Source organism: Zonotrichia leucophrys, unplaced genomic scaffold (genome assembly GCF_028769735.1).
Source record: "Zonotrichia leucophrys gambelii isolate GWCS_2022_RI unplaced genomic scaffold, RI_Zleu_2.0 Scaffold_51_374463, whole genome shotgun sequence".
Taxonomy (NCBI): domain Eukaryota; kingdom Metazoa; phylum Chordata; class Aves; order Passeriformes; family Passerellidae; genus Zonotrichia; species Zonotrichia leucophrys.
The window spans coordinates 219,554-229,451 of record NW_026992256.1 but is presented as its reverse complement, the minus strand read 5'-3'; the positions used below and the strand labels follow the sequence as shown (position 1 = coordinate 229,451).

General features: G+C 42.4%; 1 protein-coding gene across 1 annotated transcript; it reads right to left on the bottom strand.

The window, feature by feature from the left end:
* Nucleotides 1-376: 376 nt before the first annotated feature.
* On the bottom strand, nt 377-8,934 carry LOC135460513 (ATP synthase subunit alpha, mitochondrial-like). Its single transcript, XM_064737372.1, has 12 exons — nt 8,472-8,934; nt 7,319-7,397; nt 6,079-6,248; nt 5,138-5,311; nt 4,894-5,060; nt 4,601-4,749; nt 3,794-3,945; nt 3,439-3,663; nt 3,223-3,330; nt 2,542-2,686; nt 2,165-2,315; nt 377-1,792 (listed from the first exon to the last, which is right to left on the bottom strand). Exons 1-12 carry the CDS (start codon nt 8,529-8,531, stop codon nt 1,711-1,713), a joined length of 1,662 nt encoding a protein of 553 aa, XP_064593442.1. The 5' UTR covers nt 8,532-8,934; the 3' UTR covers nt 377-1,710.
* Between the last annotated feature and the right edge of the window lie 964 nt (nt 8,935-9,898).

The following is a 9,898-nucleotide window of genomic DNA, read 5'->3' as shown; positions in this document are numbered from 1 at the left end:
TTTTGGGTGTAGCCCCTGGGGGAGGCTTCATCTGCCCAAAATGTACCTGAAGTCTCTCCAATAAAACTGCTTTTTAGTCCCTTAATTTTGTCTGGCTTCTGTTTTTAGGTAGTCCCAAAAGGCATCAGTATGGAATATCCTTTTGGCTAATTTGGGGCAGCTGGCATGATTGTGTCCCCTCCCAAGATCTTGCCCACTCCCATCCCTGTCATGGGGGAAGGAATGTCAGAGGGACAGCACTGCTCAGCAGTAGCCAAAACACTGGCCTGTTACCAACACCCTTCCAGCTACTAATGCAAAGCACAGCACTGTGAGGGCTGTGTGTCACAGTGTTTACAAGGGTTGCAGGATGAAGAGAGAAACGAGAATGTTGACCTCATGTTCAGAAGGCTTGATTTATTATTTTATGATATATATATTACATTATAACTATACTAAAAAGAAATAGAAGGAAAGTTCTCAGAAGGCTAGCTAAGCTAAGAACAGAAAAGGAATGAATAACAAAGGGCTGTGTCTCAGCAGAGAGTGAGACCCAGCTCTGCCGTGAGTGGTCAGTAAATCCAAACATCCACCCGAGACCAATCACAGATCTACCTGTGGCATTCCACAGCAGCAGATAACCATTGTTTACATTTTGTTGCTGAGGCCACAGCTTCTCAGAAGGGGGAAAAATCCTAAAGAAAGCATTTTTATGAAAAGATGTCAGTGACAGCTGTGAACTTTACCTCAGTCAGACCCAGTACAACAGAGCAGATTGTTAGCCTGGAACTGAGTGAGAATGCTTCTAGCAGCTTATAACACAGCAGGTTCAAACTGGGAGGCAAGATGCTCCTGTGAAGGAAGTTAACTGGGAACAGAGTGAACAGCCTCAAGAGCAGTCTTGATCACAGGTAACTGCAGTACAAAAGCTCACCAAGGATTAAGGACCAAGCTCCAATGTACCAGGTGAAGTTGAATACACCATACAAAATAGAGCAACTTTTAACTTTCCTACATCCCAGATAGGTCTAACACTGGAATCTAATGCCTCACATGGCATGCAGAAGTTGGGAAATTAAAGCAATGTTCTGGTATTGTAACCTCCCTCCCGCCCACTAATAATTGCTGACAGTTTACTGACAGAATTAGAATCAACTACAGTTGTCCTGAGACACAAGGACCTCAGTTCTGAGAGAACCCATCTTGCAAAAGCCAGGCCCCAGGATAGGTTTGACAGCAATTCTAAGAAATACTCTGTAACAGTATCAGGCTGTTAGAGATTTCTGTGAGGTCCAACTAGTTACCACTCATGACAAGACAACATAACTTGTTTCCCCAGCTGAATGCCTTTCTCAGAGATCAGCTGTCTGGCAAAAAGTATGAAAACTGCAAGAGCAATCCTCAGCTGTCACAATGAGAACTGTGGTCATAGCTCCAGAAACTAACCGCTACACCTCCTCATTCACGTAAGGGGAGTTTGATCCAGCTGGGGAGTTAAGATGCCACCAATTTTTCAGGGTTCTTTTAAGCAAGCACATGTCACAGGGAGTCCTCCACAGTTTTAAAGGTGAAAGCAGCTAGCCAGAAGGCAATCAGAATATACAAGCCTTTTTACATAGGAACTTTTATTGTCATTGAGATCTGTACATTCAAGTTGCACATACTTGCAAATCTTTGACTGAACTGGAGCACTGTATCACAAGAGCCTGGTCTGTTTGAACAGTTTTATGTTTATCCCTCAAAAGTAGCCAGGAAACTTGTGACTATTTCCTTCAACTTAGCTTCTGTCTGGTCAGAGATCTTCCCTTCAGTCCTGTTGAAAGAGTTAGTTAAACTTCTGACACAGAAATAGATAGATGGTCAATCCCTAAGACAAAGGCTTCACAGCAAACCTTCCAGTTTCTAACAAAATTAGTAGATGAATTAAAACATTTCTGTTTGATGCATGAATTTGTACTACTAACATAAGACCCCTTCTCCATTTTAAGCATCAACTGGATTTCCTAAGAACTAAAGTCATGAAGATGTGCTCTGGACAACTGGAAGGCTGATTTAATTTCCAGTTCCGGTACGGGTAGCTTAAGGCCTGACGTTCTGGGATACACTAAATTAACAGTACAGGGACCATTATCTGCACTCCAGCCATCAAATCAATATCCTTGGGATGAAGCAGGATAAATCATACCTGATTGTGGATAGGAGGGCCTGGTGCTGGCTCAGTACATGAGCTAGGAAAGCACTCTCAAATTTAGTAATTTTGCTGGGCTCCAGCTTGTCCAAGTGACCTCTTACACCAGCATAGATGACTGCAACCTGTTCCTCGATAGCCATGGGAACTGCAGAAAAGAGAGCACTCATGCCACCAGTAACTCTCACATCAGGACACACCAGTACTATGCAGTCCTTCCTTTGAAGATCAACTGCATATACACAACATGGTTCAAGCAAGTCTGCATTGACCATGTGCACAGAATGGACATGGTAAATGCTGCCACAAAGACCAATCTTGCTAGCACAAGAGACTAATGTGAAATGCAGACTTTTTAAGTTCAAGACACTCACCATACTGTCCTTGTTTGAGAAGCTCTGTCAGACGTACACCACGGTTCAGCAGCTGTTGTGTAGCAGCATCCAGATCAGAGCCAAACTGGGCAAAGGCAGCTACTTCACGATACTGAGCCAATTCCAACTTCATGGTACCTGCCACCTACAACACAAGATACAGATGAGACTGAGTTTGATCACCTTTTAAAGGTATCTAGGAGTTTGCAGGTTATCTTCAGACGACAGTTGTCATAAGACAGCTTTACTATCTATCCCAGAAAAGTGAATCTCAAGATTCTGACAGATTATTATTTGCATTTCTAAATATCCCACTTTTTAATATAAGCATGCCTCCCTAAAACAGTAACCATTGATATTAAACCTCTAATTCCATATATGGACTAAAAGCACAGGGTTAAGAGAGCATTCTCTATTTCTAGTTAGATCAGTACCCAGCTCAGCATACAGAAACATAACCCTACATCTTTATGCAGATACTATTTTCCTTTCTCCCCCACCTCATTTAACAAGTAATGAAAATATCAAAGAGATCCCCAAAGTTTGTTCTTTTATAGTTTCATAACACTAAGGAATCCAAAGCTTTATCCCCTCTCTAGTCACAGCTCTTTAGAGTGAAATGGGTTGGAAGGCCTACACACTACTCATCTCTAGCAAGAGAAGCAGTAGTTTCATGCTTACCTGCTTCATAGCCCTGGTCTGAGCAGCAGAGCCTACACGGGACACAGACAGGCCAACATTGATGGCTGGACGGATACCTTTGTAGAACAACTCCGTTTCCAAGAAAATCTGTAAGAGAGAGAATTGTTTTATTATCTTGGTCAGAAGCCTAGAAGCCTCCTCAGAGAGCTGGCAGTAAATAACAAAGATGTGCACTGGGATGTGAAGAAGTCCTACCTGTCCATCAGTGATGGAGATGACATTGGTTGGAATGTAAGCAGACACATCACCAGCCTGAGTTTCAATGACAGGCAAGGCGGTCAGAGAGCCGCCTCCAAAGGAGTCATTCATTTTGGCTGCTCTTTCCAGCAGTCGAGAGTGCAGGTAGAACACATCACCTGGGTAGGCTTCACGGCCAGGTGGACGACGCAGCAGCAGAGACATCTGACGATAGGCAACAGCCTGCATGGTATAAAGAAAGCTTTCAGACCTCAGAAGCTCATTTAACATTTTGGATTTCTAAACTTGAGGTGATGTTACAGCTATAAACACCAATGTTAGACTATGAGGCCTATAAACAATGTTTCCTGACCTGCTTGGACAAGTCATCATAGATGATTAATGCATGTTTTCCATTGTCTCTGAAGTATTCACCCATGGAGCAGCCTGAATAGGGAGCCAGATACTGAAGGGGTGCTGCATCAGATGCTGTGGCAGACACCACAATAGTGTACTTCATGGCATCTGTAAAGAATTGGAGAAACACACCACTGAGTATATTACCTCACCATGCCTGTAATCAGCAAATGCAACAAACATGTGAAATAAGTTGCTAATAAGTTGCTAAGGCAAGCCCAGGCAGCACCACTAAATTGTTATAGGAAAGCCCACTGTACTAAATTAACATGTTTATTGGCCTATTACATATGCAGCCTTGGTCAACTGTTCCTGAAAAGATGCTACCATTTAATCCTTTATGTTTGGGCAGTCAAGTCTCTCCACTTAAATTTTTAACTGCCATTCACATTTACATGCATATGAAACACATCAAGTCCATATAAATACTTGTAGGCCATAGCTTGTCACCAGGCCTGCCAAGAGGAACCTCTCAACTCCGCTAGGGGAAAAAAAAAAAAAAAAAAAAAAATCAGCTGACTTTTCCAGAAAAAACTCAGCAGTTTTGGGACTTCAAAATAGTCTTCTAATGTGATGTAGCAAAAATAGGGGGTTGTTTTCCCCCCAGATACCTAGAAAGATTTCTTGTCCACAAAAGTAGTTCATTCATTTAATCAAAAAAGGAATTCTGTCTATACTTGCAGCTAGGAGAGGTCATAGCAGTATTCAGCATTATAATGAGAACAGGATGTTACTAGGCTCAACCACCTTCAAAAGTCTGTACCTGCATCAGTGAGCCTCTTCACCAGCTGAGCAACAGTAGATCTCTTCTGGCCAATTGCAACATAGATACAGTACAGCTTCTTCTTCTCATCTGTCCCATCATTAAAACGTTTCTGGTTGATTATTGTGTCAATTGCAATTGAAGTTTTCCTGGGTAACACAGAGGTTGGTAAGTTAAGCTGCCTGCAGTTCTCCCAACCTCTACACAGTTTTGTATTCAGTTCTGTACATTGGTGCACACTGCACTCAAATATCTCTTAAAGGAAACTTTTTTGGCTTGGCCATTTAACTTACCCGGTCTGCCTGTCACCAATTATCAGCTCACGCTGGCCACGACCAATTGGCACCAAGCTGTCTACAGCCTTAATCCCAGTTTGCATAGGTTCACGCACAGAGATTCTGGGAATTATCCCAGGAGCCTTTAAGCCAACTCTCCTACGCATCTTAGATGCAACAGAACCCTTAAAAAGAAGAAAAACTGTTGCAGTCTGTATCACATAGATACAAGCAGAGGTAGTAAGCACCTAGTTACACTTACCTTCCCATCAATTGGATTACCCAGGGCATCTACAACACGGCCCAGCAGCTCTTCCCCAACTGGAACATCCACAATGGCACCAGTCCTCTTCACAATATCCCCCTCCTTGATCAGTCTGTCATTACCAAACACAACAACACCAACGTTGTCGGGCTCCAAATTCAAGGACATACCCTAGGACAAAGGTCACATTATCCTGAGAAAACCCATACCAACATCTACAAAAACTATCACAGTTTAATATCAACGTGATCATTCTACAGTGTAGAGTATGCCACATAATCTACCTCAATCTTATTTGTAACAATAGTCAATGTGTTGCTTTTATGAACAATGCATCTATTTCCATATTGGTTAGAGAACCTGCCTGCCTAAGCCTTCAACTTATCACATAATTATACTGCATCAGTCTAGCATTGTCATTTATCTCTCTAAAAAGAAGAGAAAGGATAAGCAGGATTCAAATACAACATTTATCTCTTGCCTAGGAATTGTATGAGGGAAAAATGCTAGCTTATTTCTCTGGCCAAGGCGAGTTAGGTTATAAAAATTATAAGAGCTGTTGCAGTACTCTCAGAATAGTCAGACAGCTTTTTTATTCTAATATAAAACAAGGCTGTTATTCAACAGTAAACAAAAAAGCCAGCATGAAACAAAAGAAAACAAAATCCAATAGAAGATTAGTTCTTCTACTTCCTAGATAAAGACACACAAAATTTAAGTGTTAGCCAAGAACCAGATGCTGAAAGCAAAGTGTTATGAATTCAAAGAATATTTGCTTTTTGTAGCATTACATTAGTTACTACTTATTAAAGGTGAAATTAAGTTTGCAAGAGGTTCACATGGGTACCTCCAAGAACAGTCTCATTCTCCTTTTAAAGTCTTTATTTTTTAAAAAAATATATTTCTAGGCTAAACAAACTGCTTTAGTGAAAGCTTACCTTCAATCCAGAAGAGAATTCAACCATTTCTTCTGCTTGGACATTTCTTAGGCCATACACACGGGCAATACCATCACCAATTGAGAGCACACGGCCAGTCTCCTCAAGTTCAGCAGAGGTGTCAGCTCCCAGAATACGTTCCTCGAGAATAGAGGATACCTCAGCAGTACCTGGAAAGAGACATTTCACACCTGACTTAGCACATTAAGGCAAGATATGAATTCAGTAAGCTTGTCTTGAATTCACAGGCCAAGGTGCTCTCTCTGGTATATTACGAAGTCTAGCAAGCAACATGCTAGATGAATAAGATTAATAACAGCTTCTGTATTCCCAGCTAAGAAAAGCAGTTTCAACACATCATTACATGACAGCTCCAATTAAAACACTGATGACTGTTTAGTTACCAGTTTCCTTCATGTCTTACACTATTAACAATCTCTTGCTCTAAAAAGAAATTAAATAATTAGTCAGAGGCTAAGAACAGACATTGTCATTCCACTTGCAGAGAGGCTACTTAAACTGGAGGCATCAAACACCCTGTGATCTGCAATCCAAGATCCAAATATATTTAAAGGAACTTGATACATTTAAGAAGCAAATTGTTCAATATAAGCTGTAAAAATGCATTCCCCATATTCCTCCAACTTGTTTGGCAGTGTACCTCCAACAACTCTTTATTTCCCCAGCCAGGAAACAGTAAATAAAATTGTGAAATTTTTATTTCCTAATACATTTAATAACCCCAAGACACTTTGAAAATTGTATATGAACCACTATCAAAAACACAGCTGTGCAAGGCCACTGTTTTCTCTAAACACCAAAATGCTGGCAGCAAAAAGCTATGCTAAAGGATAAAACACTGGCAGGTCTGGGAGTCATCTGTTCCTTCATACTTTTACAAACAAGACAGAAAAGTAGAACTTGAGGCTTTTTATTTTCCCAAATAATTCTGCAAGAGTTCCGAATATCAGAATAAAATAATTCTGAATGGAATCCTCACAAAGCAGGCAAACTGTGTAAACGGACATGTGACATTTCCTTGGTTTGGGCATAATCTAAAGAGTTATTAAAGTGAAGTCTGCTGGATGTGACTATGCAAAAGTTCAGTTAAATATTGTCAGTACATAAATGTCCTCAAGCATTCTGTCAACTGATACATGCACCATATTCAAATTTCCTTTTGTCTGATAGACCAAGTTCTTAAACCACACTGTTATATGAAGACCTTCCTCAGACTCACCAGTTTTCTGAAAGCATGTTTTGGAGGCATGGAGGTTTCTTGTAGCAACAAACGCTGCACCCAGAATGTTTCTGGAAATCTAAAACAAGTAATTGCTTCAGTAACAGTAAAATTTCCTCATTCATTAAAAAAAAAAAAAGGTTGAAAGATAATACTGTGACATTTTTGATCATGAGCTTATAAACTTAATATCTCTCAGTTTTGAGTTTAGCTCCACAGCACTCCAATCACAAGTTTTAATTATGGAACCAAATCCAGCACTTCTAAGCAAGGACAGCTGGTAAAAGAGATTGCTCTAAGTTATTTGCCGCATTTTTCTGCATTGCACTGCTGTCACCACCACAATACCACAGCAGATCCCAAAGCAACACCTCCTCTCGCTTGCCAACTTTGTGCTGAACACCAAACGCTTGAGGCAGAAAGAAATCACCACAACCCTCACGGTTCTCCACAAGAGAGAAATAATACTGTATCTTCTAAGGGTTGGCCTTCCTAAAAAAAAAAAAATTATCGGCAGAATTGCTGGTATGGCTAGAACATAGACGAGAGCAAAAATAACGACCAAAAAACCAAAATAAATCTGTGATAACAAATGCAATAAAATGTTATAATCTTATGTCCTAAGTAAAGCTCCCAGTGCCGCTCCAGGCACCGTTAATGCTATTCCTCTGAACGCCCGGGCAGGCGTCTCCTCCGTTCACCTTCTCAAGGGACACCAGCGGGAACAGGTCGGGACAGATCTTCACATCCTCACTCTTCCCTACGAACACGGGGGTGCGGGGGGAAAACCCACTAGCTGGCAAAGTTTGGCAGTACAAATCCCTCACCTTGATTGGGATCGGGCAGCTTTCAGACATTAACCTGAACCCCAACAGCACCAAGCGACATCACCGGGGAAGGACAGGCCGTCCCCTAGACACCCCCCCGGCCCCCCCTCCCCCGCCTCCACCTCCCAAGCAAGGGCACCCTCGCTCTCTCAGCAGTAGGTCTGGCCCCGCTGACACCCAGCGCTAAGGCGAGCCCCCCATCCCAAACTCCCGAGAGCGGGAGGCCGCAACCTCTCAAAGTCACCGCTGCCTCCAAGATGGCGGCGGCGGCGGCCGCCTCCCACCCACCACCTTCGCTCACTGCAGGGAGGGGAGAATGCGCTCACCAGGCCGGCCTGCCGAGGCAGGGAGCGGGCAAGAGAGGCAGCCACGCTGGTGGAGAACATGACGACAGCAGCAACAACTCCTTCAGGCAAGACCGAAACAGACAGAAGACAAACCACACGCAACCACTACCAGCCCAAAATGGCGGTAGCTCGCTTCGCCTCTTATTACGACGATCCCCGCCCAGGAGGCGGAGCGGGGCGAGGCCGGGAATTGCTTCCCCCGCCGGTCTTCTCAAGTGTCCCGGCGTCTTTTACCTTTCGCGCCTCTAAGCGATGGGGGAACAGATGCATACTTTTATATATATATGCGCCCTTGAAATGTCCCTCGGCGGGCGGAAAAGGCGGAGAGTGGCGGCGGGGCAGGGCGGGACAGGGCAGGGGGTAGTTGGGGCAGTTGAGGCAGTGACCTCACCACCCCTTTATGCGAGCTGTGAGTGCTTGCACTCCTGATCCCCCGTCTCAATGTAGCAGCTGCGTAGTAGAAGAAAAATGTGGTAGAGAAGCGCTGGCATCTCGCCTAGGCTCTGTGTGAAAAACGCCAATCACTTGTTTTTAAATTTTTAGAAGTTTAATAGTAATAAAATGGTTATAAAAATAGCAATGTAATTAGAGTAATACAAATTTGGACAATTAGGATTAGGACAATATGAGACAATAAAAACAAAGAGTTACAGACAGTCCGGGTACCTCTTTCTGGGCAAAACAAGCCCGAAAAAGGACACACGTTAACAGAGAATTAACCCTTAAAAGCAATAGCCCATTGCATATTCATGCATCTCAGACATGATGCATAACTTCCATTCAAGCAAAGGATTCTGTCTGGTCAGTGTCAACTTCTTCCTCTGAATCCTGACGCTGCCTTCAGGGCTGAGCGAGGCGGCAAGAAGTTTCTTCTGATAATGGAGCAATAAATTCTCTTTCTCTGAAACATTACGGTGTCCCGTGGCTGCTATCTGGTGCGAGTACCTCATTCCTGTCTTTAAAAAAATATCTCACATACATAGTTTCTATTTTAACCACAAAAATTAGATTTTAACTACAAAACTACATTTACAATACTAGTAAAATGTTAATACAGCTCTACTAATCCATACAACATAATACATATAGTAAATATCTGCATAGAGCCATATAATATGCAGTTTTCACAATCCTCTCTCTTTATAATTATTTTGGCTTGAGCAGTATTCATGGTTTTCTAGCCTTCATTAGTTGCTCATTTTCTTCACAAATCAATCTCGCTTCTCTGAAGGGGTCTTCTATATTATTTTGTTTCTTTAACACCATAATCCTTTGCACCATGTTTGTCGTAGCCAACTTTTGATCCATGGTCACTAATTGCATACCTTGGACTACACTGGTGATGAGCCGAATGAAATGGGATCAAACAAGGAAGAAATATTAGACCAGCTGTAGTGCATAAAAGG

What these genes read in the sequence shown, in the direction of transcription:
- LOC135460513 (XM_064737372.1), bottom strand. Translation starts at nt 8,531, where the DNA reads ATGTTCTCCACCAGCGTGGCTGCCTCTCTTGCCCGCTCCCTGCCTCGG. An exon ending in TGCCTCGGCAGGCCGGCCTG is followed by an intron (nt 7,398 to 8,471) that starts GTGAGCGCATTC and finishes TACTTGTTTTAG; the next exon opens with ATTTCCAGAAACATTCTGGG. An exon ending in GCCCTCCTATCCACAATCAG is followed by an intron (nt 1,793 to 2,164) that starts GTATGATTTATC and finishes CTCTTTCAACAG; the next exon opens with GACTGAAGGGAAGATCTCTG.